Here is a 27,874-nt window from a genome sequence, read left to right as displayed (position 1 = left end):
GTAGTTTTGTTTACACATGAAGTCAAGCTAGCATTATGCATTTATTCTTCTGTTTATATTTACCACATTGTACCATCTGTATTTATTGTAGGATGCCATCTGTCAGTTATGAACTGATCAAAGTTTGTCCAATTATACGCAACTGAAAATGAAGCAGAATTTCATGAAGAAGCATGTTTTGACTGCTCCTATTAGGATCAGAATTACTGCAGCAAAAATAAGGCTTAATGTGTCTAATAAAAATAAACATGCTGACGTATCAGCACTATTCAGAGACATGAGTTCATGAGTTGTCCGACATGTTCCATTCATGGGCACGAATGAATGGAACGGGTGGCACATGAAAGAAAATCTGCTGCAAGAATGCTGCTCAGAAGATTAAGTGAGCCAATCTTCATAATTCGTAATAATAAATGTTCCATACAAAATAGAATATTGAAAAAATATTTTTTTTATAGATAGTAATTTCAGAACCTCTTTTTTACATTGTACATGTGATTGTAACTTGAAAATGATATGACAAGACATTCATAACCATATGGGTTTGGGCTAGCAGAGGGAGAAGCGCCTGGAGTTAATGTTCATCTTAGTGACGCCAATCAAGCGGAGTGGCGCAGAGAGACCAAACCCTGGTGTGACTGGACCATCACAGAGAAGATCAGAGAGCTCATCATGCTCCTCTAGGCCAAATGTGGCATCGTTGAGCATTCGCCGGTGCAGGTGACACGTCTGTTCGATCTTCAGTTTGTTAATGTCACCGCGCAGGCGCATGAGCTGGCGGGCGAGCTGCTGATCCTGCAGACGCATCTCCTTCTGTAAATTAAGAAGAGAGAAAAGCAGGAATGATCTGCGTGAATCTGAGTTAGAAATAGGAAGCAAATCCTCAGAGGCCTGTTTAAAGCAATCATTGGTTTGGCTGATCAAAATATATGATATATCCAACTATGTCTGAATTGTACTTTAGTTTTTCACTGGAGCTACAAGTTAGCTGGACACCAGTTAGCATTGCGCAAACTGCACACCTAAATCATCACTGACAAAAGTACAGGCGAATCTTTAAGACTTCAAGATGGCTGTTTCTACTGTGTCATCCTACCACTGTGGTGACAAACTGGGTATGAATGTTGATACATAATTTAAGTGTAAAATGTAGTTTGTTACATTGATCAATGTCAGTAAAAAAAACATAGCCTACTGTAACTTTAGTACTGAAAGTCACATTGTAAGCCAAAAACTGCTAATACTGCATTCATGTTCTTATTTTGTTTCAATTTTAAAATCACTTATGTTTAGTGAGTAAAACTGTCAGTGTTTTAGTCAAATTTATCAGAAATATAAAAAGAGATTTTGTAGAATTGTAGACTTTGATATGCCCACACAAGACGTAATTTAGCATTGACACAATACAGTAACCCCACTGACAAAAAAGGCTTTAGACAACTTTTATCAAAATAAAATTATATTTATATATTTAAAGAATTTTGACACAAGACAGACAATATAATGCATTTTTACAATTCAAACTGAAAAGCAAGGATAAAAACTGTTGTTTTACAATATATATAATAATATAATAATAACATAAAATTAATAGCATCTGTAAAGTCTACTATGAAATGCTGTTTTTCATTCAGTTTTTCACACTAAAAACCAAACTAAGATAAAATTCGAAATTGAGAATTATCATTGTTTTTCTTGGTTAATTTAGGGATAGGAAAAAAATAGATATAATCTTTCTGTACTTTATTCTTATTTTGAATAAATGTTCTTCATGTCTTAAACGTTGTGGGACACCACTTGCCACCCAAATGGTAGAATATTATTACTACTATTTTAGATATGCAACGCACTTCTGCCCATTTTCTAAAAATTTCCAATACACTTTTAGAATCAAAATAAGCAACTATATTTGAGATTACTTAATAACTCAACATGGTGTGTGATGTCTATCTGGTGGGATATAAACTTCCATGACATGTGAGCTACATTAGCCTTATAGGTCCAAACCCAATTGAGGGAAATTGCGTAAATTTAATTGATGGCTAAATTATGATTATTAATCACTGCTGTGAGGACTGACACTGATAAATCACAGTTCCACTCAGTACTTTTACACAGTTCCAACAAAAAAATAGATATTTATTAGCCTGGGGGGTGATGATTTTTCAGGCCTTGCTATAAGGCTAAGCGGGCGGCACAGTGGCGCAGTGGGTAGCGCTGTCGCCTCACAGCAAGAATGGCCTGGGTTCGATTCCCGGCCGGGTGACCAGGGCCATTTCTGTGTGGAGTTTGCCTGCTCTCCCCGTGTCTGCATCGGTTTCCTCCCACAGTCCAAAAACATGCAGCCAGGCCAACTGGACATGCTTAAAATTGCCCCTAGGTGTGAATGTGTCTGTCTGTCTGCCCTGCGATGGACTGGCGACCTGTCCATGGTGTATCCTGCCTTCTGCCCAATGACAGCTGGGATAGGCTAGGGATAGGATGATGTATGTATGCTATAAAGCTAATTAAAAGACCATCTTACCATCAACATGGCTTCAGGGTCTTCTTGCATTATGATAGTGGTAAGATGCACTATAAATGCTTCAGGATAATATGGGTTATGTATTAATGTCAACAGCAGATTATCTTCAATGAACAATTCTTAACCTTCACTAATTCAAACTGAACTTTCAGATCTTCCTGGAGTTCTTATCTTCACATCAAACACTACAAGAGAATTGAATGTTTGTTACTGAAGAACAGAGAAAGGGGGTAATGATAGGGGCCCAGCAGGGAACCACAACCTTCCCCCTAATCATCATACATGATGGAACATCAGTGTTTTCATGCCTGATTTTCTTCTCGCAAATGTTTGCGGACACATGCTGGGTAGAGCTGGGGGGAAAATGAGTCCTTTATCATAGAGGGTGAAAGGCACCTCATTGTGTGCCTGGACTATAAAAGCCTGTGCGTGTCTACATAGCATTTGCTATATGGCTGAGCAGAATTGCAGATTAAACTAACAGAAGAGGAGTGATGGAACAGGCTGATCATCACTCACACTCCTCTGCTCCTCATCACTTCCACCCACTTTAATCTCAATGCACATCCTACGTGCTAATTGTGCTTTGGACATTCGCCCCACTGTCCCATTCTAATTAGCTAACTAATGGGAGATGCTAGTTTTTTCTTTCCTCAATGAGGGGAACCACGAATTCAAACGGCAACACTGCAACATTTGGAGCAAAGGGTTGAACATCTGTAGTAATAAGGATGCACCAGTCTGATGAACTGGTATCAGGTGGACATAACCAATCCACATTCAGTGCTGTTTCTTAGTCACAGATATTTTAAAACTGTAACAGTGCATTACCCAATAGTAATACCCTACTGTTTTTCATACACTTCATTAATTCCTTATCTTATGCATGTATTTATGTTTTTCTCCTTACAGTTAAAGGGCCCACATCGTACATTACTTTTAAACTTTAATTTTTCCAAAGGTTTCCAAAATTTGTGTCATTCTACATAACCAAACCAGACGCTTCCATTTTTCAAGCTCTCTTCATCCCTTGGAATTAAAGAGGCTGTTTTTGTTGCTTTTCCTTTAAGACTGATATATTGTTGCTGTTGAAATAAAACTCTTCAAATAAAATAAAACATCTTGGAATAAAAATCTTCAAAAACTTTACAGCAAAAGGAACTTTTTTATGTAAGTTAATGTAACAAAAGTTTATTACAAATTATTTGTACCGTTTCTATTGGTCTGTTTGCCATGAAATTTTAACAAATTGTAAAGTAAACAGCAGCTGGCATTTTCAATTTAAAAATGATACTAATAAATAATAAAAACAACAAAAATGGAGATAAAAAGTTTTGATCCAACAGTAACAATATCAAATGATCTCCCTGGATTGGCTGCCCTGTACTGTGGCTCATTCAAAAAGCAGTCTGTCTGAAACACTCCTTATAACTTCAGCGTGAATGGGCGGGGCTAAACTGCTGCAGGCTAAAAAAGTGGATATATGTAAATGTGACTTCACAAAAACAGCAAAATAAAAACAAGCAGTTTTTTGCAGATTTTTTTTATGTATGGAGTGAATGTTTGTATGAAGTGAATGTGCTTTGAAAATGTTAACAAAACTAAATCAACTTGTTTTGCTTAAAAAATGAGGAAACTGTAACTGTAATGTGTAGTTACAGTTAAATAGAAAAATCATCCCAAGTAATTTCACACAATGAAGTAAACAGACTAAACTAAAGGTATAAAGATGAAGACTGCTATCGGATTGGTACTCCTAATTGGCTGATAGTACAGATATTGGAACCCTAGTATTACGTTCCTAGTAATAAATATAATGAGCTATTCTCATTAATTAAGATTTAAGGAGATTAAGGCTGCCTAACTAATTTACATAAACACTTTCATTTTAATGAACTAGAAAATGAATGGATCATACCCTCGGGTTTCTCTTACCAGTTCTTTCCTGAGCCAGATAAGAGCCTCATCAATATTTCCGAATCCTTTCAGACTCCCTGAGGTCAGACCGCTCTTTTGTATCAGGTCAGAGTTTTGGCCATTTTGTTCGGGCCTGTCTGCGTGCTCCTGTCCCACAGCCTGACCCTGCTCAGAGCACTCTGTTGGTTCAGATGGTCCTTTGGCACTCTGAGCCTCCACTTGGGCTTTCCACTCTAGATATGAGGGCCTCCTTGTTTCCAGCCTCAGTTTCTCAGCCAAGGCCTTTAAGGTTCTCAAGTGGTCATCTGCAGCAACCTCGAGGTTGTCATAATCCAAGTGACTGATATCCTCCACATTAATCTGTGGTATTGTGCCTGTATCCATGGCTTGTCTAACACAAACAGGCAGGGGTAGTTAAAAATAAACAGGAGATCAACTGAAATTGATGCAGTCTACTTATTGCTTTAGTTGGTCAGTAAAACTGATCTGGATTTTTGGAGCCAGGTGCAGAGGGTTGTATACAGCGCCTGCTGAGCCTTCAGACAAATCAATGAGGCTGACACAATGCTGTCATTCCATCCTTGCTGTAGCTTCTTCTTCTTTTGGTCACCGTCCAAATAGAGAATACCTCCATCTTGTGCTTGAGCAGGAATCTGTCATGTCAGCTTGATTCTTTCTTCTGGTCAAAGCCTCATTTTGTCACTTTTCTTTGACCTCAGGCAAGGAAAAAAGCAGATCCAGGAAATCCTGTGAAGAAAAGATGTACATGTTTAAATGTTTTACTAATAGCTGGTTAGACGCTGTATGAGGTTTAAAGTCTAGCCTCTTGAATGGTAACTTCACTTACTCGTCGCAATGAGCGCTTTCTTTCTACACCTCATGTCACGCTCTGGATCCTCCTAAGCTGGCAGTTACCATAGCAACTAAAGACAGCCAATGAGTCAGCACTTCAGTGTTACATTAAACCCTGCCTATAAGACCTTTAAAAAAGCGACAAATCAGTGGCAATGGCAACACAGCCTGTTCTACACAAACCTCAAAGGAGAGAGAACTGACTTAGTGAAGACATTTACACGATCTGCATATTTTGTGTGTTGTCATAATATTATCACATTAAGCACCCAGCTGTACTTTTACATGACCAGACTAAGACCAAACATAAACACTGTGTGTTCAGGCCAAGACAAATTCTTGAACAAATCCCCCGAAGCTTTTTGCCCCGTCTGTTTTACTCATAATGTTCGGGGGCACCAGTACCATCTCATGACATCACATCAGCTGTTGAATGCTTCTTGCCCATAACAGGAGAAGGTCTTAGCAAATGTCAAGCCCTACTATGCACAGTTTCTCTATCCTGCCACTGAAGATGCACTGGCTAATAACATGCATATTGTGCTGTCACGTTTTATATATATATATATATATATGTATATATACACACACACACACGTGTGTGTATATATATATGCAAACTCCATGCAACTCTTCTCTGAGTAGGATTACTGAGCCCTGTGTCTCCACAGTCTTTTCAAATCTGTTACAGATGTAAGTAAGCTCTTCTATTGTGAAGTCAGGCTGCGCCAAATGATTCAGTCTATGATGGGTTCATAACTGCAGCAGCGTCATAACTCCTGATCCCTGATCAGCTTTGATGCTGAGTTTAAGGTGTTTCAACAGTGAGTAAACAGTGAAGAAGGCAGCTATTGAGGTAAATAAAAAGACAGGGGATTTTAAAAAAAAGACAAAAGCTGAAATTACACAAATGAAACAAGTCCTTCTCTGGACTGAGGCAAAGTGTAAAATTGTTCTGTGATCCACTGAATCAAAAATTTTAATTCGTTTTGGAAATCATGGACACCACGTCTTCTGGACTAAAGAGGAGAAGGTTCAAAAGCCAGCATCCATGATGGTATGAGGGTGCATTAGTGCTGAACGATATACACAGGTTTTAGAGCCACATATGCTGCCATCCAGATAATGTCTTTTTCAGGGAAGGCCTTGCTTATTTCAGTAAGATAATGCCAAACCACATTCTGCACGTAACAGCATGGCTCCATAGTAAAAGAGTCCAGGTGCATGAGCTGCATGCAGTCATCCACTGAAAAGATTTGTAAAATTAAGAAGAAAAAATATAACAAAGGAGACCCCAAACTGTTGAGCAGCTGAAATCCTACATCAAGCAAGAACAGAAAAACATTTCATTTTCAAAACTACAGCAACTGATCTCCTCAGTTCCCAAACACTTACAGTGGGTTTTATAAAAAAAAGGAGATGCAACACGATGGTAAACATGCCCCTGTACCAACTTTTTAAAAATGTTTTGTCGTCATCACATTCAAAATGGGCATATATTTTTCAAAAAACATTTCAACATGTGATATGTTGTCTTGCTATGCTCAGTAAAATATAGGATTTAAATGACTTGCACATCATTGCATTCTGTTTTTATTTACATTTTACAAACATTTTTTGTAAAAGGGGTTGTACATTTAAGTTAATAACATTCTTTTCCTTCTTATAAAATTAGCACTTCAGACACACAGTGTTTTGTTACAACAGCCACAATATGTTTCCTGCTTGCTGCATATTTGTACGCATTTGTATACATGACCACTTCTGCATTTTTACAGAAATGATTTGGGCTGACTGTTGTGTTCTAGTGTGTGTTAGCAATGTTAGCCTCACTGCTCCAGTTCTAAATTAAAGACGCAAAAGTTGGACTCCAAACATATCTTGGGTGATTGTCTATGTTTAAAGTAAAGGGGAAATAGTGTAAATGAGATTTTTCATTGAACCATGACTTTAAGATAATTTTCCAGTGATTATTTTGGTTACCCTGGTTTCTGAAGGAAATGATGGTCTTCAAAGGAAAGAAACCTTGGCAAGATAAGCTATTGCAGTGCATACAGTGTAAACTGCCAGTGATGAATGAACTCTGTGTCATGGTCAACTGAGTGTGCTCATGGGAACTCAGTGAGTTAAGGTGCAGTGTGTAGGATTTAGGGGGATCTATTAGTAGAAATGGAAAACAGTTTACAAAACCATGTTATCTTTAGTGTATAATGATCTTTAATTCTGAATAGTTGTGTTTTGTTAGCTTGGAATGAGCCTTTCATATCTACATAGGGAATGAGTCCTCTTCTAACAGAGGCTGCCATGTTTCTACAGTAGCCTAGAACAGATAAACCAAACACTGGCTCTAGAGAGTGCCTTTCACATTTTTACGCTGAAGCGGCAGCTTGAATTTGGTGGCATTATAGCACCGGTTGCAACACGTAGAAAGAAGAAGAATCAGTGTTTGCTACCGGTGCTGGCTAACCATTTTGTGTTGTGAGAAGTCTGAGAACCCAAATTTTGACAAATGGAATCATACTTATTATTTAGCACAAGAAAAAACAAGAGAGGGTGAATCCTCATTGTCAGTGAACCAAAGACATGAAGAAGTAAAATAAAATCAGGACAAGTGATGGCAGAAAACCTGATGACCACTAAAGTTTCTGCTACAGGCTTGGAAAGAGAGGGGTGAGGGAGGGGTTTACAGTTGGTTGCAATCTGCAACCTCACCACTAGATCTAAATCTTACAAACTTGCACCTTTAATTTAAACACTTATTTTTGCAGTGTAAGACAACCAGAGAATAACATTGCATACATCAATATTTCATCAAAAACACAAAGTTCTTTGTGAGCAAAAATCAAATATCTACTAACTGATGTATTATTTGCATGAATTAGACTTTGACATAAACTATACTTAGAGAATATGACTATGCACAGAATACTGCTCCAGAGATTGATTTGTTTTGTCTAAGTTCTTATTTTATAGCATGAGTTACTTGTTGGACAATTAGGTCAAATTTACATCTAATGTATTCACAAGAATATGACGGTTAGAAGAAATGTTCTTCAGAAAAGTGTATTTATTTAAAACATTTATAGCTACTACATGATAAAATTCTGAAATTTACTGAAGTAGGCCTGTAAATATTAGATAATGTCTCAACATGAATGTCCAATCCAGAATAAATCTGGCTTTATTTTCAAGGGTGTCTGGTCTCATGTCCAGATTTCATCATTGTTACCAGGCTTGCCAACGTGTAAGCACTCAATCCTCCCTTATTATAGCCATCTTGTGGCCCAGTGAAATGCCAAAATGTGACCCAACCACTCAGCACTTTCACTCTGTTTTCCATCTAGGCCATCCAACCCATGTACAGGCGATGTTAGAATCACCTCAGTACAACAACATACATCCTAAAAGATGCAATTTATTGTATGCATGAATAAATTACAATTTAATAAAACAGCATTATCACACTCACCGTTGTCTGAACATGGCACAGTTCATACACTGTATGTCCAAAAGTTTGTAGACACCTGCTTGTCCAGCATTTCTTCTGAAACCGAGGGTATTAATAGGGAGCTTGTCCTCCTTCACTGCAGTAACAGCATTTACTCTTCGGGGAAAGCTTTACACTAGATGTTGGAACACTGCTGTGAAAATTTGATTGCATTCAGCCACAAGAGCATTAGTGAAATCTGAGATACTGATGTTCAATGATTAATTTCAGATCACAAGCTCCACTCCAACTCATCCCAAAGGTTATTACGGTACTCCATCACTCCATCACTCCACTGCTGCACAGCCCTGTGCTGGGGGATTTATACCCCTCTAGCTGGCGCTTGGCATTGAGCATGATAACCTCAGCCTCAAGCATAGCTGCTCCAGAGGCTAGAGGGGTGTAAATCACACATCCTACTGGCAGTGCTTTTCTATGGAGATTAGCTGTGGGTGCACTTTAAATGACTTTTGGACATATAGTGTCTTCCTATAAAGTCTATAAGTTGTCTCCTGTCTGAAATCACCTAGGCTGCCACCCATATCACCTCAGACAATCTCTAGATGGGACACACAAATGTAGACACTGACTTACCGGCTACTGCAGACGAAGGAAAAGGAAGAAAGAAAGGGAAGCAAGCAGGGAGTTTTCCACCCGTGTGAGTGTGAGAGAGTGTGGCTGCTCCTCTCCTTTTGGTTTTGAATGAGGAGGCCGTCGGAGGAGGAGCAGGCGGAGCTGCGTCACGAGGCGGTTGCCTGGGAGACCGTAAAGAATCTGATCAAACGCCGTGTGGAGCTCAATCACCATCCGCCCTGTGGAAACACTGAGAGCCGCTCAGTCTCACACACTTCACAGTACAGGTCATATTAGAGGCTGATAGAAGTTAATGCAGTACATGTGGTGTATATACTTATATAGGCAACTTTATAACAAATAACAAAATATAAATCTAAGTGCACATGTAGAATGTTATTTTGGAGGATGGAAACGTCTGAGCAAGAGATAAACACATTTTCGCTGACAGAATCAGAGAAGGTGCCAAACAGATTTTTGATGTTGGCCTGACCCCTGGTGGACAGCCAGCGCCGCAGCATGCTAAAGTAAGCTTCTCTCTCTCTCTCTCTCTCTCTCTCTCTCTCTCTTTCTCTCTCTCTCTCTCTCTCTCTCTCTCTCTCTCTCTCTCTCTTTCTCTTTCTCTCTCTCTCTCTCTCTCTCTCTCTCTCTCTCTCTCTTTCTCTCTCTCTCTCTCTCTCTCTCTCTCTCTCTCTCTCGTGTGTTTAGATTTAATGTAGATGTTTTATTCAACATTTCAAGAATTCAGTAAACAAAAAAAGGGAATAAAATGCAAATCGTCGCTGTCCAAAGAAAAACAAGTATCTCCAAAATAGTAACTTTACAGGAACAGGAAATAGTAACTTTACTTTCAATGTAAGTTAAAGGAAAGAGATTTTATTCCAAACAACTTTGGAGCATTTCTATTGGTCCAATAATCATGAAATCTTCACACAAGGTGAAGGACAGCTGCTGAGCTCAAATAATGCAGAAAAGTGAAGATCACTAAAAATGGAGATACATGTTTTTCATTGGACAGTGATGAAATACTGTAATTATTATGTAATTATGTTATTATTTTTGCCAAGTTATCTGGCTTGAAATTTGATGTGCACTTCTGAAATATGATGAATTCTGGATATTAGTTTTATTATAACTTCATTCTTGATATGAATCATCTTTCCCAGTCATTTCAGATTCTTCTGTAGTTCTGTTCATCAGTCTAGTTGCCAACATTATTTAAAGAGATGCCATTTTTTCGCATATGTTTGTGTGCTTATATAATCACTATGCACAATTTAAGTAATGATGGGTCTAAATGCAATTGAAATGTGCATTTTTTCTTTTTATTTCTTAAAATTTTATATGGAAATGATTTCTCGTGGCTTTTAATCTTCTTTTTCTTGGTCTTCTTCTTCGTCTTCTATATATATGTATACCAATCTACCATAACATTAAAAACAATAAACAAAACATTAAAACCACTTCCTTGTTTCTATGCTCCATTTTATCAGCTCCACTTACCACATAGATGCACTTTGTAGTTCTGCAGTTAGAGACTGTAGTCCATCTGTTTCTCTGCATACTTTATTAGCTTTCACCCTTTTCTTCAATTGTCATGACCCCACAGGACCACCACAGAGCAAGTATTATTTGACTGGTGGATCATTGTAAGCACTGCAGCAACACTGACGTGCTGGTAGTGTGTTAGTGTTTGTTGCTCTGGTATGTACGAATCAGACACAGCAAGGCTGCTAGAGTTTTTTAACACTGTGTCCACTCACTGTCCACTCTATTAGACACACCTTGTTGGTCCACCTTGTAGATGTAAAGTCAGAGATGATAGCTCATCTGCTGCTGCACAGTTTGTTAACCTCTAGGCCTTCATCAGTGGTCACAGGACGCTGTTGGCTAGATGTTTTTGGTTGGTGGACTATTCTCAGTCCAGCAGTGACACTGAGGTCTTTAAAAACTCCAGCAGCACTGCTGTGTCTGATCCATTTAGACCAGCGCAACACACACTAACATACCACCACCACGTCAGTGCCACTGCAGCGCTGACAATGATTCACCATCCAAATAATACCTGCTCAGTGGTGGTCCTGTGGGGGTCCTGACCATTGAAGAACATGATGAAAGGGGGCTAACAAAGTATGCAGACAAGCAGATGAACTACAGTCTGTAATTGGAGACCTAAAAAATGCATCTACATGGTAAGAGGAGCTGATAAAATGGACAGTGAGTGTAGATACAAGGAGGTGTTTTTAATGTCACGGACAAATGATTGTTGATTAAGGACAGAATTTTATTTAAACGCTTTTTGGAGAAGCAATAGCTTTGGCACATAATTTATTTTTTATTAAATAGTTTTACTTACTAGAGATCAGAGTCAAAATATATCAACAATATTTTAACTCCACACAACCTTTTTTTTTTTTTCGAACAGTAGCTTATTAACGTATGATTACAGTCTCTGTGGGAGAAAGGGGCGGGACTTCCTGTTTACGCCACAGCTGTTATCTCTTCTCTTTTTTGCCTAGCAGACTGTAGCTACTCTAAGAAGGTGAGGTGTCGTTCTGTGTGCATGGCGCTTTTATTTCACCTTGTTTTATTGTGCAACATTTTAATACTGGAACTCGGGTCGTGGTGCAGATTTTCCCCCGCCGGTTCATTTTGCCGGGGTGCCTGTTGTAGCTGCTGAGGGGCTGATTATACAGCAGAGAAGAGCAGCGAGCTAACGGTAGCCTGTGAACCCCGAGCTCAATTAGGCAGCGGCGGTGTGCGGGTATGTGCTTCGGTAGATCTTCTGCAGGGCGCCTTTCAGTGCTGGCGTTTAGGCTTTATTTCATGAATGCATGTCACTCTGATCCCGTCCAAACGTGCAGCGATAACGCGGTGAAGCGCCTACCTGCGCTGCATTGCATGATGTCATCGTTTTCCGCTGAAGCCCATTTTTAACGACGCAGCCCGCCGCTGCCCTTAATAACCAGTTTGCTCTGTTTCCCCATCACTGTGGCTCATTTCCATGCATGCCGCTTGCAGCCTGGATCATTTTCGCATGAGACACACATGCACCTGTTAACAGCTCACGCGCAGAGAGCAGTGAGAGCACAGTGCGGATGAGTGGAGGCTTTTTCAGTCTGAACTATTCTTCACGCATAACTAGTTCATATAACGTTACTAGCTTTGATCAGCTGCTTTAGAGCTTCAGATTAAACTGTATTAACTAAATGTTTGGTATTTCTTGAGTTTAAGCTTTTTGGAAATGTTTATTGGTTGAGTACATGATTTGTTTGGACCTTAAAGGGGAATTCCACCACCAAAATTTCAGCATAGTCAAATCATTAATTATATGCAATCAGAGTGGTTTGATGTAAAATGTTCTGTTCTTGAGAAACGTACTGCATCAGAATTGTTCACAGTGGTGTTGATAGGAACCATACATCTAATGCCTCTAAAAGGTACCTCACATAAGATGGTAGCAAACACCCTGCCTGATGCCGGAGACATTGTTTTACCATTGTTTTGAGATCAAGTTTTTTGAGTGGTCAGTGCAGGGCAACGTAAGGCAAAATAGTATGCAAAGACAAAAATATTTTTTTCTGACTGGTCACTGTTTTGATTTTTATGATCAACATTACATAAAAACTCAGGAGACACATGTAGGTTAACTGGTTGTTTTGTATTGTAAATAATATGGGTATATTTGCATGGTTGACATTGCGACCCCTGGTTCCTATCACCACCGCTGTAAAGAAATCAGTGTCTGAAAGTTTCTCTACAGTAAGCAATTTCACATCAAATAACTTTGACTTTGTTTCCCTCAACAACTGAATTATGTACAAATTTTGAAAATTGGTAAATTGGTGGAGTTCCCCTTTAATGTATTTTGGATTAAGTAAATGAAGATAAAAACTTTCAGATGTACAGATGTTTCAGGAGAAAGCTCTACTGGTGTGTATCATGAATTATTTTTCTTCTGTAGGTCCCTTCTAACATCAAAGTGCAACATGCCAGTGGTGGTAATGAGGAAGACCTGCTTGCTGAGCTGCCTTTTAGCCCTGCTGCTTCCGATCCTCTCACGGCAGGAGGAGCACAGCAAGCTGCTGCTGGTGTCCTTTGATGGATTTCGCTGGGACTATGTGAACAGGGTGCCCACCCCCAACTTCCGTGCCCTTATGGAGGAGGGGGTGCAGGTGGAGAAGGTGGAGAACACCTACATCACCAAGACCTTCCCTAACCACTACACTTTAGTAACAGGCTTGCATGCGGAGAGCCATGGGATCGTAGCCAATGAAATGTATGACCCAGTTCTGAATCGCTCCTTCTCCATGGAGGGCCCAGAAGTATATGACTCTCGATGGTGGGAGGAGGCGGTTCCGCTGTGGGTGACCACTCAGAAGGTAGGACGGAGGAGTGGCGCTGCCATGTGGCCTGGATCGGACGTGGCCATTGGTGGAACGTACCCAACCCGCTATATGTCATACAATGCGTCTATGCCCTTTGAGATGCGAGTAGAGAAGCTCATCAGCTGGTTCTCAGGAGCAAATGCGATCGATTTTGGGGTCCTTTACTGGGAGGAACCTGATGAGAGCGGTCATAACCTGGGGCCAGAGAGCTCGCTTATGGATGTGGTCATCGAGGACATTGATAGAAAACTGGGCTTTCTCAGAGAGAAGCTCAAGAGAGCTGATCTTTATGATAAAATCAATCTCATTGTCACAAGTGACCATGGAATGACACAGTTATCACACGACAAGGTCATTGAGCTGGACACCTACGTGAGTCAAGATCTCTACACATGGATAGACAAGAGTCCAGTGGTGGGCATTCTACCCAAAAAAGGTATGTTTTAGAAAATAGTAAAATGTCAATCCATAAAAGTTTCGCAAAGGGTTCTTTGCATGATGCCATAGAAGAGCCACTTTTGGTTCCCTAAAAACCTTTCAGTGGATGGTTCTCACAAATCTCATTTCTTTTAAAAGTACTGGCACCATTATTTTTAAGAGTGTAAAAAGAATGTAACATTCAATGCATCATATTGTATCAGATTGTATCATAACACATGGTACTGTATAGTATCATGTTGCATTGTGTCTAGCTTGTTAGCATGTGGCTAATGTGTTAGCTTGGGGCCAACTTATTAGCTTGGAGACTATGAAGCACAACTTTTGTTTCAAATATTATACTTTAATAATATTGAATGACCAAAATAACTGCAATTAAAGACATTTTTTATCATTTTTTCTATAGTTTAAAAGCACTTTTTGCCCTTTATACTGTGCCAAAATGTCATGATGAATAGACCACCAGAAATGGTTCAAAATGTATCGAAAATAAAGCCTAATTACAGTAACTTAATGGACAATGTTAAAAGTCTTTTTTCCTTCTCCTGTAAAGTTACTCTTTTGAGATACGAGGTTCTGATCTTTCAGCAGTGTTATCTGGCATTTAACTTAAATTTTAGTAAATATCAATTCATTTACCCTAATTTTCTTTAACCCCCTAAACCTTGACCCATCCTTACCGCTAACCTTAACCCTGGTCCTAGGCTAACCTTGATACTAATCTTAACTCTGACTCTAACACTAGCTGGATTTCAATAGATATTTTGTTAATAAGTCGATAATATAGATAATATAGAGATAATCTTTTGGGGGCTATCCAAATGAGGCCACATTCAACCAATCTCACTATTTTTGCTGATCAAATCAAATATTGTATTTTGTGGACCATTACACCCTCAGGGTGTATCAGTGCAGAACACAGCAGTAACTGTAACAGGTCTTTACAAATATTGTATAAAATACATACTAATGCATTGCATTATTTGTGCAAAGATTTAAGCAGATTTTTTTAATTGCTTTATACAAAAATAAACACAGTAAAAGTGCATTTGCATGTTGGGGTTTTGGTTGTGTTTAAGCTTAGCCATTGATCATCACTTTTTCCTTTTCTCAGGTAAATTTGATGAGGTCTATGCTTTGTTGGAGAATGCAAATCCAAATATGGTTGTGTACAAGAGAGAAGACATCCCTGATTACTTCCACTACAAACACAATGTCAGGATAATGCCAATAATTATCGAAGCCAAAGAAGGATGGACGATTGTGCAGAACAGAACTGGATCCTCTATGTGTGAGTACCAATGTAATTAATACATGTAATTAATATGTGTCACAATCTTGGAAATCCAGTATTCATTTTAACATCTCACCTGCATATACTATGAAAAATGTGATCAATGTCACTGAAGAAATGTATTTCACATTGGTGAAGCCAAGTTTAATACATACAGTACAGTGCAGGTCAGAGACCACCCTTCATTTATTCGATTACCAGTCAAAATGGCTATTAAGTGATTTTTCAGCATCAGAAGAAAAACAACTACAAAGAAGCTTTCACAATGAAATATGATCTCAAAGTTTTCAGTATTTAGTGTATCCACCCTGTGACTTACAGTATCCAGTATCCAGGAGACTTGCTTTCAGTTTTTCAAAGAAATCTGCAGGGACTTTTTTCCTTAGAAGTTAGAAGCATTTTCTGCTTTCCTTAATCCAAATAATCCCAAAAACATGCAGTGATGCTGAGGTCTGGACTATCCTGAAAAATGAATTACTTAAGGGCTGTTTTGACTGGCAATTAAATAAAGGGCTTTTGCACACTATACATTTAGACAAAGATGCACTGTAAACTGCCCCAGACTGTTTTGTCTGTTTCATTATTGCTGATTATTCTTATTATTCTGTGCTTTTTATTGTTCACAGTGGGCAACCATGGCTATGATAACCACCTGCGCAGCATGCACCCTGTGTTTGTTGCCCGTGGGCCATCATTCCGCACTGGCTACACCAAGGCTGCCATGCGCTCCGTTGACCTCTACCCTCTCATGTGTAGCATTCTTGGAGTTCAGCCCCTCCCCAACAATGGCTCTCTGGCGAGTGTGCGGGATCTCCTGGTGGAAACACCGACCCCCAGACCCACAGTGCCATCAGTACCCAGGGAGCCCCCCAGCGCCTGGGTCCTGGGCATGCTCCTGGGTGCTGTCCTGGTGGTGGGGTTCCTTGTGACCTTTGTGAAGCAGGTGACACAGAGGCAGCTGCCTCCTCTGCCTCTCACCAACAGGGAGATATCTCAGCCCTTACTGCAGGAAGAATTACGCCTTTAATGAAGATACTGCATTTCTGTTTACGATCCTTTATTTTGATATGTCAAAGGTGAAGCTTGCAGTAATACTCTTTTAAAGTCTCTAGTGTGAGGCTCTTGAAGCATGTAGCACTGATCCTCTCTCTGGTGCTTCAGAACCCATTTCTATCTTCTATTAAATTCTATTTGATTCATCCATTTTAAATTTAAACCATAAGAAAGGTCGCTTTAATTCATGTACCAGTCAAAGATGGGCTGACTGCCAATTCAGATCATTACCAATGGTGCCATGCCAAGGCATGATAAATCAAGAGCAATATGGGGAGAGATGTTACAGACAAAACAGTCAGAACAACCATCAGAATTATAGCTGACAGAGCCCACAGCGTCCTCTGCTGGTCAACCTGATTAGTTTCAATTTCTGAATTCTTGTGGCCTAAACATATACACTCGAAAAAGGGAAAAATGACAGAGTACTAACCTCTACCATTTCAGATTCAGTCAGAGCCGTAATGTTTTTTTCTTTCTCAAGAAAGGCAGTGTTTGTTTGTGAATGTTTGACAGAAGTGTCACTTCTCTTTTATTCTTACATTTTTAAGGGGCATTGGTATCTTTCCTAATTAGTTGCTTTTTATACTGTATGTTTTATCCCTCAAGATTATCTTGATCAAGTGGTGAAGTGCAATGGCTACATGTTTTTAAATGTTTTGTTTGTAATGCTGGCAGAATGTTATTTCTTTAGGTTATTTACATGAAGTAGGTAGTTACTAAGCTGCCTCTGTGTTGCACTAAGATCAATGTAAGTTAATCAGGATTTGTAGAAATGAAAGTGGATGGGAATAGAGTGGTTTTAGATTGGTTGCATTTTGCACAGTATTTTCCCATGCTTTTAATCCTTTTTGTAAAAAACAGGATATGTGCCAAAATCCTTTAGCTATTAATCTGGGAAACTCTGGTACAAATTAGTGGCAGAACACTAGATTCCTTTGTTGATTTTCTAATTTCAGATTCAGAATTTTACATCTGATGCCCAAAATGGGCAGAACCACTGTGATTTACCTTCTACAGGTGCAAAAACTAAAATGGAACAAAATATTTAGGATAGTCTTTGACGTAGTTGTTGATGGTATAGAATTAGTTTATACGTAAATTGCTTGCAATGTTAAGTTTGTGTGTGGCTATTTGAGAAAAAAAAAATGTTTCAGTGAAAGTCATGTTTGCCCTTCTTAAATTATTATATCGTAGTGCTTAAAATGTGACAAACTATGATTTAACTGGTGTCTCACGTTCTAAATTTTAATTAAAGACTGGTGCAAGTTGCACAATTCCTCTTTGTCGAGTGTTGTACAGATTTAAACACAACCACACTCATCTCCTCAGGTAATTATCAAGTACTTCAGCTGAATCAGGCACATAGGTAAAAACACCATAAGACACAGCCAAGCATTTCACTGGCAAACATTCTTTAATAGTCGCAAAAATACAAGGAAGGGGAAAAAGAAAAAAAAATTAAGTGTATTTTCTGCCCTACAACCTAAAAGAATTCATGCATACAAACAGAATGGCAACAATTCATCAAGAGGGCTTGTGAAGTGACTAAAGGCTTTCTAGCAATGTACTAACTCAGGCCTACAGCTGAGAAGAGCAAAAATGTTCTGAAGGCATGCGTCAGACCACCTGCAGCTTTGCAAAATGTCAAGAGGCAAATTTAAGGTTTTAAATGGCATCGATATCAATGTCCTCCTCTTCTTTTTCAGACTTCTCTGGCTTTGTTGTTTCCATCTTCAGCTCACGTGCAGAAGATGAATACACCACCTTGACAAATGTGCCAGAAAAAAATATTTTTAGCATTAACCAAAAATAGAGTTCAAATGAAAATCTGAACAAGTAGAAAATTAAGGTAATTGCAATTTATTCCTCATAATGTAACTGAGCATTACAAAAAAACACTAGCTGAATTTGCTAATCTGGGTCTGGGAAAGCAGGCTCTTGATTTCCCTCACTAAACCAGCTATTACCTCCACATTGTCCTCATCTTCCTCGTCCTCTTCCTCACTGCCCTCACTCTCCTCCTCAGCCTCCTTCAGCCATTTCACAAAAGGCTCTGCCTTAGCATGGATCTCCTTAGCAAGTTCTTTAGAGACATACTTCTTAGAAACCTGGAACAAACATCATAACCTAATTAAAATAAGGTTGAGGGGGAACAAAAACAAAAACAAAAAAAAAAAAAATCCATGTCTAAATAAAGCAGAACATTGGCAAAACTCCCAGCTGTGTTTAAGTGTATGCCTTTCTACCTAAATAAAACTGAACAGGGTATTTTTCTTGTGCTGGATGGACATGGAAGTATCCATGTGAAAGAATAAATGACATCTAAAAATAATATCTAACTTATACAACTTGGAGTATTTGCCAACATTTGGTAGATTAGCCACAGGTTTTATGCATAGCAATTGTGTTGATCAACTGCTCTGACAGCTTTAAATGTTTACAATAGTAGTGGGTGGCAAAGGCAAAAACTTATCGCGGATGTAATTAGGATCACTGACAGTTAAGCACATTTCATATTGTAGCATTTAGGTATTTAAAAAAAAACAAAAACACAAAATACCTTTTTGGATGCTTAAGTAAACCTTTTGTAGATTATCGATTGTTAACAGCATTATTTTAAGAACAACCACATTTAACAACTGAAATGAATCTAAAATATTTGTACTGGGTGAAATAGTAAAAACAGAAATGAACAACATAAAGGCATGTGTCAATATTGCTTTCTAACCATAACAAGATAAAGGCGAGTGTATGTAAAGAGTACACTGGCTTCTCTGAGTGGTGCAAAATCAGTATGAAGCTGAAATCAGCCAATTCTCCAGGTTCCTGTTTAAAATCTTTGTTTCACTTTAAACGATACAGCAGTTACATTAAGGTGCCAGAACTGCTGTACCATTTAAGATGGAATGGAAAATTGGAAAAAAATTGGAAAAATGGAAAAAAGCTAGCAAATAGGAAGCCAACTCTAGCCTGAATGTTGTTTTACGTCCTCATGTGCCTCGTGTACACTCGAGTTTTAATCTATGACAATAAGACACTGTTGGAGTTAAGTAAATATTACAAGCCATTCACACTTAGTTTTAGCCGAGAATCTGTGGACTAGTCGGAGCCTCTAGACTAGCCACAGGATAACAACTAATCCCATAAGACTTTTCCTTCCACTCCATTTTCCCCTTGTGAACTCATTACAATCCAATGTCTGCTCCTTTGGCAAACTGGACTAATTTAGTTTAACCAACAGCATGTTTTGCACTGTTTTACGTTGCCTTATCTGCATTTATAGGCATACTGGTATAACGGCTAATACCTTAAGAAGAATTTCAACCAGTATATCGGATAAACCAGAATATCACCCACCACTAGGTCATTCATAATTACTCTCCAAACCCTGAAATAAGAAAAAAAAATAAATAAATAAAAAATAAATAAATAAAAAACCTGTCATACTAGCTAGCTTACACAGAAATACAGTAAGGTTTTTTGTACTTTTCAATTCAAAGGTTTTTTACCCTTCAGTTAGCTTTTTCTATAAAACTGTACAGTACATAGATGTTCATTCTTCAGTCAGGAACATGGCAGCACATTCATACATTGAAACAGATGAACACAAACAATTTTCCAAAACAGGTGAGTGTTTTTACTCACCTTCTCAGCCCATGCAAGTATGACATCCTCCTCCAGCAGGTCTGCATCATATAGGTCTTTGAGAACGATGGACACGCGGGGCAGCAGCTGACTCTGATGCAGTTTCACCAGGCATTCAAAACCACCCAAGAGGTACTTCTGAGCCTTTTTATCATTGTGGCAGAACTGATGGATAAGACAGGTGCATTAGTTGGACACCCTGACAAGTCACTACAAAAGGTCAAAACAAAAACAAATAAATGACAATAATACTAATAATAGTCATCTCACAATCCATGACTGTACTGAAAGTCACACCATCCTACTAAGTCAAGTATTTATAGAGTATCACATTTGAGTGTGCTCACTGCTAGTGCTATAAATAAAAGAATAAAGAATCATTTTTGGAAAAATAAATCTCTGAGGAAAGAGTGCACATTTGTTGCCTTTGAATAAGACAAGACATGAAACAGACAATTGAGGCTGCACTTACTCTGAGGAAATGTCGTTTGTACTTCTTGATCTGCTCACGGATGTTCTCGTCAAACAGCAGCTCGCTCAGGATCAGTGGGCCCATGGCCCTCACCTCAAGCCGCTCTGCTTCAGCCAAGATTTCCTTATCAGCCGAATCAATCACTCCCTCCTCCTTCTTTTGCTGCAAATAAGGAGGAAAGTCAAAATGAGAGCATAGGGCAGGGGGGGGGGTGTTTCTGTGAGTGAGTGTGTTCTATATCCAACACACATCCAGACACAAGACACTACAATTTTTCTATGCTTATGTGTGAACCCCCAAAACAGAAACATTCCAAAATAATTGTGTTAAAGCACACCTTCACAAAGTTGTAGAATATGTTGACCCTCTCCTCCAGAGTCTTCTCCAGATCATCACTCAGTGTAAGGCCCTTAGCATGCTCACTGATCTCCTCCATGCGGCGTCGCTGGGCCTCCTCTGTGGTCTCTTCTGCCCAGTCTTCATCATCATCATCCCCATCCTGCCCAGATAAAGTCATACAGCACAGACAATTTGCATTGATTTTTTTAAAACCTACATGACCAAGTGATGCATTCCGATGATAAAAAGCACACTGATGCCCAATACCAAAGGAGGCTCTTCCAGTAACAAAGTTTGACGTCTGCCTTAGAAAATGTTTTAGTGGATAGCATTGGTTAATGCTAGCGGTTGGTGGTTACAAGCTAACTTGCTGTAACTATTACGGGCCTAGCCTACATGGCCCTCCTAGGGCTACTGGTGCTGCTGCACGGCAAGTTTAAAAATAATTTTTAAAGGTTTGGTCAAGGCCAGCTGGCACAATATGCTGCATTTTGTAACCAAAACATGAATTTTGAAATTGTGTATGTATACCACTAAATTATTATTATTATTATTATTATTATTATTATAATTATTCTTTGGTTGTTTGGGCAGCTAAACAACTTAAAGAACACCAAAATAAGAACAAATATACCATGTAAAAGTAAACAAATGAACAACCAGTATCTTGCTCTTGTCTTGGTTACAGTGTCCCTTTCTGTTTGCTAGGGGAGGGGAGAAAGAAAGAAAAGACTGTTCATCTAAGTGAACAGGGTGGGGAGGGATGGGGGCTGATCAAGATCAAAGAGCAGCCCACCCACCAATTTCTCAGTGTTTCAGTAAGTCAAACACTGCAGTCACAGCTAGCCTAACTTCTAGGTTGTGTAGAAGCCTTTAGGGCCTTTTTCAGCCATTTAAAACCCACAAGCCTGGATTTTCTGTCTTAATAATGCTGCACACACCTAACCTGCTCTGCTTAAGGACAGGATTACAAAATTATAAACATCTCTTAGACCAATCACGGACAACCTTTTGGCACAGGTGGACCCCCTTAGGTCTCTTTCTGGGCACAGTCAAATAAAGGGGGAAAAAAGCCATTTAAAGAATGGTTGCTGTGCCAATTAACTACCCCTTTGTTTGTGGCAAGCAAAAAAAAATATATATATAGCTATCGCTTTCGGCAGAGGAACAAGCATCTACACAAACATCAAGAATATAAAGCAATTATAATGACAATACCAACAGTGACACTGCTGCTTTTAGCAGCTGTAACTGGTTCATATTTTTTTATATTTAAATAGCATCTTATTCCTTTCTTTTTAATCTTCTAGTTCATTCATAATCTATTACACCTGTTCCAGCTAATTAAGGTCTTCAGAAGTCCCCAACTGCCTGGAGCAAGTGCAATAGCACTTGTATGGCAACCAGTATGTCAAATAAGGCCTGGAAGTAACCTCTATAGGAAATTATACCTCCAGGAGGTGGACAAGTGTCCCTTACTCTTGAAATTCTATAGTCTAGGGGACCGTACTCACCACAGCATCAGGGGCATCTATGTCATTATTTCCAGCCTCCCCACCACTTGAGCCATTCTCTTTGTCTTTCTTGCGATTCTTTTTCTCTTTCTCCTTCTTGACAGATCCACTGTCATTCTCTGGACAGGAAACACAGAAAGCAAATCAGCATTAAAGTTATCAGGTCTGTGTACATAACCTCACTTAAAGTATCCATTTTGTTAGTGTGATTCATCACAAGCTGAAAGAATGTGTGAATCCTCATCACATGCACAGAAACCAAAGCTGGAGGGATAAAGCATGTGATATTTTTCACAGCCTGAACATTTTTTCCACCTTTAACACATACTACTTCCACCAGACAAAGTTATGTCAGTGATCTAACTGTTTGGTTAGAAAGCCATGTATTGATTAATGGTCCATCCAGGGTGATCCATGCATGTGGTATGGCCTTTGCTGCTGCTGAACAATAGCAAGAAGATTTTTGCAGTTAAGCCAGAGAGTCATCACTCAAAAGGCAGCAGGTGCCAAAAGCCATGAGACAAATGCTCATGGCTTTAGACACTACTGCAATATATTTCACCAATGCAGGACACTCCAAGAAAACACTGAGTCATACCAACAGTTCCAGAGTTACATGACAGTAAGGCTCTGCAGTTTCATCTGGATCTGCACAGACCTCAAAAAAGCCTATAGTGAAACAATCGGCACACTACATCACTGGAGGTGAAAGACATGGCCCTGCACCCTTCACCCAGCAAAGGACTGCAGCTACACGTAAGGCTTATACTGGTATCAAATTTAAGAGACACACTTGTTGGTCCAATTTGGGTGCTCGCATCCTGATTTGATAAGCTAGTAATGAAGCAACAACCCAATATATTGGACTGGTATTGGCAGCACTATTATCCTTACTAAATGGACTGGATATTTGTCAGGCCAATCCACATACCACATGGTTTCTTAGGAAAAATATAATTAAAATATATATAAAAATATATATATATTAAAACAGGATTAATATCTGGTTAATATCAGAGTGCTTTCCGATCAGTGCTTGATATCAGCAGATACTGGAAACCAGAAGTGGTATCATGACAGAAAAGGCTGGATTGCTGCATTCTCAACTAGCAGTGTCAAACAGGACCAAAAGGAGCCTGAACTTACCAGGTGGATTTTTGAGAATGAAGGTGCACAATTTGTGTCTGGTGTCCAGCATGCCTCGGTACCCACAGGCCTTGCAGGAGTTTCCTATGGTCTGCTTTTTGGGATTGATGTGCTGCAAGAGAAAGATTTACAAATTTACAAAAATGTAGGTGATTTTAAACCATTACAAACTGCACACTGACTACTAAATAATGTTTCAATGTACTTGACAGACATGCTGGAAGATTTTAGCTTTAGTAGTCGAAAAGTGTGCTACCTTCACCACTATGAAAATAATCATTTACATGGTTTAAGAAACCATGTTCTTGTGAGAGCCAGCCAAGTTAACTGAGAAAAAAAGTATGATAGAATACTTACAATACATTTGCCCACTAACATTAGGATAAACACATATAAACAAGACACAATGTGTCAGCTTAACTGGTCACAAACTTAGAATTTACAGTTACCATTCAACACTTGTTTATCTAAATCAATTTTTCTTTAAAATTAAATCAGATATGCTGCTGATGTAATTTAACAAACACATGCGATGGCTGGAGAAGTCATAAGCCAAACTTGTGCTGTTTCTATTCAAGACACCACTTTTCAAAACAAAAATCCTCTGTATTTAGGTTTGCTTTTATTACACTGTTATCTTGTTTTGCTAGCAAAAACACACTTTCTGCCAAGAAAAACTGTTTTAAAGAGTTTCCTTGGCTGCCTAAGACTTTTGCACAGTACTATACATGTACTCAGACTTCCTTGTTCAATAGAGTACATTATATACATTTGTATTAAGAAGGTTATTTAGCCTCAGTTTGCAGCTCCTACTGGTGAGAACATTCTGCAACACAAAAATAAACAGACAAACAACTCTGACCCTGGAGGGCCAGTGTCCAGGAGAGTTTGGTGATTTTACCTGCTTAAACACACCTGATCACACTCATCTGTTAATTGCCAGTTTTAGTGGGTGTGTTTAAGTAGGGAAACTACCTCCAGCTACAGAGTTGTGCACTCCTGATCTTGATCCAAATCACTGCATAGGCTCCTTATGAATGCCACTGCTAAAGACATTACTCTCTGCAGCATAAGCATTCCTAAGCAGAAAACAGCTAGCTGAGACAATGCAACCCAGAGTGCTGCACTGCAATACCAAGGAGGCTCTCTTCCTCAATCCTTTTGCCTGACACTGCTTTCAAACAAAATATAGCCTCCGCAGAAACAACTCAGGTGATGTCTTTTCTGCCCGTCCCTGTGGATTCTATTGTCATATTGATTATCTCAATTACAGCTTAGCCTGTGACTCACCAGGATCGGTAACCCTCCCATAGAAGCCACTAACAATTTAGGTGTTAAGTCAGCTCTTATGAACAGTCATTTCTTTCTGGCACATCGGGCAAAACCACCTTTGTAGCCATATACTATAGATAACCTTACAGGAACCTGCACATTCAGCAACACATTCAAACCTGCAGCCAATACAGAGGGTACAGAGTTCACACATTCAAACTGGATGGTCACAAACGTTAGCTTTTCAAGAGACTCATCATCAACAGCTATATTCCTCTGTTCAACCAGGAGGTAAATAGGAATGGAATTTAGAGGCCAATTTTACAACCAGTAAAGAAAATGTTAGCTGGTGAAAATCATACTACTGACAGAAGTTCTAGTTGGTCTAAGTCAGCCTTTTAACAGAAGATAAAAGGACAAGGGGGCATATAAATTTACCAAATCGGTTTCTGGATTGTCACACTCAGGACACAGCACAAACTTGCGAATGAATCCATCCAGCATGTCTTGCAGTTTGTTTGCCTCGTGAGATCCATTGACAATGTAGCGGTCATTCTTGGCATCAAACTGAGTCTGGGCTCCCAACTCACAGCCAAAGAACTTGGTGGGATCTAGAGAGAGCATTATTAAGTGTTAGAGGGATTTGGCAATCTTCTTAGGGCTCTCTTAAGCCATCTAAAAAGTGCTCAAGCAGTACTCACAAGTTGGAGGCCTATTCAGTGCCTTGGCAACATCAACCATGTTGACTATGACAGTCTTGATTCCATTTCCTTTGCCTTCCACCTAGCAGGAAAATAAGTTACATTATTTTATTAATGAAGATTCAAGATGTTCCAAGTAAACCTTAATCTCATTTGTAAGTAGACACTGATACAGTACAGATAAAACAGCAGGCCATACCCACCTTAGCGATCAGACGGGGCATCTTATAGCGGTAGAACTGGTCTGAAACGCTGCGGTTGACGTTGACAGACATTTTAGCTTGCTGTAGGCTTTATCAGCAAGATGAAAAGATCTTGAACTGGCAATTTTTGGTATCTTCTGTCTCGAAAGGAGGGGATGACATAAACGACTGCAAGAGGACTGTGTCCCTGACATGAAAAGGGTATGGCCACTCAGGCTCTAAACTGCAAGCTCGTAGGCTAAGTTCCCCACACACAGGTTTCAAAAGCTGTCCAACAGCTCTGTAAAACAAGAAAGAAAGAGCTTAGATGAGCAAAAGTAGACGAGTCATTTCAGGTATCTCAAATGTCCATCATATACCATTATAAACTTGGCCTCAAGATCAATATGGGAGCACAACGTGGTTCCCACCCAAAGGCAGAAGGACCACATTCTTATCTGTTGGAAACAGCTGTGTGCTCTTAACTAACTCGACAGGCAAACGACATCGAATAGTACAGGGTGAAAAAAACACAATAAATATATATAAATATATATTTTTACTTGTTTCACATGTTACCATAGCACACAGTCACATGTCTCAACTTACCTGAAACAGTAAATATTGTATGCTCAAATAAGCTACATGAACAACTGTTGGATACTGACATAGGACAACACATTTTAAGTTTAACATAAATGGCCAAGTATCAGTCGAGAAGTTGTGTAAAGCATGGTGCAGAATGCGTCACTCTCCTGGCCAAGCAAACACGGTGTGGCAGCAGCTACGAGTTAGGAGGAGGAGGGGGCCGCCATTTTGAGCCACACTTCAGCTTTTTCAGGGGGAAATATGAGAAAGCACGCACACACTAGGAAAATAATCATGTGGTTAACACAAAAGCCACCGTACCTTTCCCATCCGCAGCTCCTGACGTCCAGGTACTCGCCGTTTGCGTAAAATAAAGACATAAACACACCGCTGGTCGCCCTGAGATGCAGCGAAGTGTATTCTGGATGATGAGCGGCTGTGAGTTGAAGCAGAGGAGGACAGCGCTGTACAGAGTTAACCCTGGCACCGCAGAGGGATAAAGCCCCGAAGAGAAAACTCGAGACGCCCTCAAAACAGGGGGATCTGGAACGAACCAAATAAACACTGATCAGCGGCAGCTTAGCGCTAGTCCAACGTGAAAGCTACCTTGCTAGCTAGCGTTAGCTTAGTTAACATGACGTTACCGTTACCTTTCGGGTCTGCTCTTCTGGCTCTGGAGTGCACAGCAAATTTTACTGTTTTCTCTGCTCACTGTAGGCTTGCCAATTAGCTGCTGAGTTGTGTTAGATATGCTGCGAGCAGGGACAACACTAAAATGTGAAGTGGTAACCAAAGACCAGGAGAAAACATTGAAAATGTAAATCGGAGCTAGCTAGCTCATGCTAAGTGTTTGGTTATTCCGAGCGTACTAGCTGCCATATGGCAGGACTTCGTAGCCTGTAGCTAACGCCAAACTAGCTCACTACCTCTCGCTCTAGCGCGCTACATGTTTGAAACACAATTCACGGTACTAAAAATCACTTCAGTATAAAACGCTCGGTGCTCGTTAGTCTTTGTGCGCAGAGAAAAAGCAGCACACGTACCTCCAGATCGCTTGTCCTGCTAGCGTGTGCAACGCCACAATGCGTTCCTATGGCAGCGTGACTGGGAATCTTAAGCTGCCGCGAAACTCTCCCCGCCCATTCAGCGTCGCAGATTCGGCACTGTGTCTCCTCGCCTCTGTGGGTCATCACCATTTGTTCATTTGGCTGTCAGTCATTCTCTCAACTCTGACGGTAGAAATAAAAAAAATGGGGATCACTGATAAAAGTGTAGAGGACAGAACAATATGAATATAAATATTTTACCTTATTGATTGATTTGATGGTCTCATCCCAGTGTGCGAAGTTGAATATAAATTTGTAAAAAAGTAAAAAAAAACATGATTTCTCCTTTAAAGTGCCCACATCCTAGTTTTTCTTCTACATATTTTTCCCCTTGAGGTTTTTTTTTACATTACAATTTTCCAACCTTTCTTGATCTTTTA

At 39.5% G+C, this 27,874-nt stretch overlaps 3 protein-coding genes across 4 annotated transcripts; 1 reads left to right on the top strand and 2 right to left on the bottom strand.

Annotated features, from left to right (window-relative positions):
• Nucleotides 1–549: 549 nt before the first annotated feature.
• Nucleotides 550–9,514, bottom strand: fam167ab (family with sequence similarity 167 member Ab). Of its 2 annotated transcripts, none has more exons than XM_036581655.1 (3): nt 9,375–9,514; nt 4,460–5,188; nt 550–813 (listed from the first exon to the last, which is right to left on the bottom strand). In XM_036581655.1, the coding sequence occupies exons 2-3, from the start codon at nt 4,823–4,825 to the stop codon at nt 550–552; spliced, it is 630 nt and encodes a 209-aa protein (XP_036437548.1). In that variant the 5' UTR covers nt 4,826–5,188; nt 9,375–9,514. The 2 variants fall into 2 exon arrangements, with proteins under 2 accessions (XP_036437548.1, XP_036437549.1); XM_036581656.1 differs by lacking the exon at nt 9,375–9,514 and adding an exon at nt 5,289–5,327.
• Nucleotides 9,515–11,809: 2,295 nt separating this feature from the next.
• Nucleotides 11,810–17,805, top strand: enpp5 (ectonucleotide pyrophosphatase/phosphodiesterase 5). The gene is made up of 4 exons (XM_036581653.1): nt 11,810–11,895; nt 13,318–14,177; nt 15,294–15,470; nt 16,100–17,805. The coding sequence occupies exons 2-4, from the start codon at nt 13,343–13,345 to the stop codon at nt 16,498–16,500; spliced, it is 1,413 nt and encodes a 470-aa protein (XP_036437546.1). The 5' UTR covers nt 11,810–11,895; nt 13,318–13,342; the 3' UTR covers nt 16,501–17,805.
• Nucleotides 17,806–17,924: 119 nt separating this feature from the next.
• Nucleotides 17,925–27,534, bottom strand: eif5 (eukaryotic translation initiation factor 5). The gene is made up of 12 exons (XM_036581654.1): nt 27,432–27,534; nt 26,710–26,931; nt 25,822–26,101; nt 25,619–25,700; nt 25,356–25,528; nt 23,646–23,757; nt 22,500–22,618; nt 20,984–21,145; nt 20,647–20,808; nt 20,175–20,339; nt 18,497–18,637; nt 17,925–18,293 (listed from the first exon to the last, which is right to left on the bottom strand). The coding sequence occupies exons 3-12, from the start codon at nt 25,891–25,893 to the stop codon at nt 18,195–18,197; spliced, it is 1,287 nt and encodes a 428-aa protein (XP_036437547.1). The 5' UTR covers nt 25,894–26,101; nt 26,710–26,931; nt 27,432–27,534; the 3' UTR covers nt 17,925–18,194.
• Nucleotides 27,535–27,874: the final 340 nt, after the last annotated feature.

The sequence above is a fragment of the Colossoma macropomum genome, unplaced genomic scaffold, assembly GCF_904425465.1.
Source record: "Colossoma macropomum unplaced genomic scaffold, Colossoma_macropomum, whole genome shotgun sequence".
Lineage (NCBI taxonomy): Eukaryota > Metazoa > Chordata > Actinopteri > Characiformes > Serrasalmidae > Colossoma > Colossoma macropomum.
This window is presented reverse-complemented; position numbering and strand designations above follow the sequence as displayed.

Coding starts and splice junctions, on each gene's coding strand:
- fam167ab (XM_036581655.1), bottom strand. CDS start 4,825: ATGGATACAGGCACAATACCACAGATTAATGTGGAGGATATCAGTCAC. Junction 814..4,459: donor TCTGGCTCAGGAAAGAACTG/GTAAGAGAAACC, acceptor CTTAATTTACAG/AAGGAGATGCGTCTGCAGGA.
- enpp5 (XM_036581653.1), top strand. CDS start 13,343: ATGCCAGTGGTGGTAATGAGGAAGACCTGCTTGCTGAGCTGCCTTTTA. Junction 14,178..15,293: donor GGGCATTCTACCCAAAAAAG/GTATGTTTTAGA, acceptor TCCTTTTCTCAG/GTAAATTTGATGAGGTCTAT. Junction 15,471..16,099: donor CAGAACTGGATCCTCTATGT/GTGAGTACCAAT, acceptor TATTGTTCACAG/TGGGCAACCATGGCTATGAT.
- eif5 (XM_036581654.1), bottom strand. CDS start 25,893: ATGTCTGTCAACGTCAACCGCAGCGTTTCAGACCAGTTCTACCGCTAT. Junction 20,809..20,983: donor TATTCTACAACTTTGTGAAG/GTGTGCTTTAAC, acceptor CCTTATTTGCAG/CAAAAGAAGGAGGAGGGAGT. Junction 18,294..18,496: donor AAGATGAGGACAATGTGGAG/GTAATAGCTGGT, acceptor ACATTTGTCAAG/GTGGTGTATTCATCTTCTGC.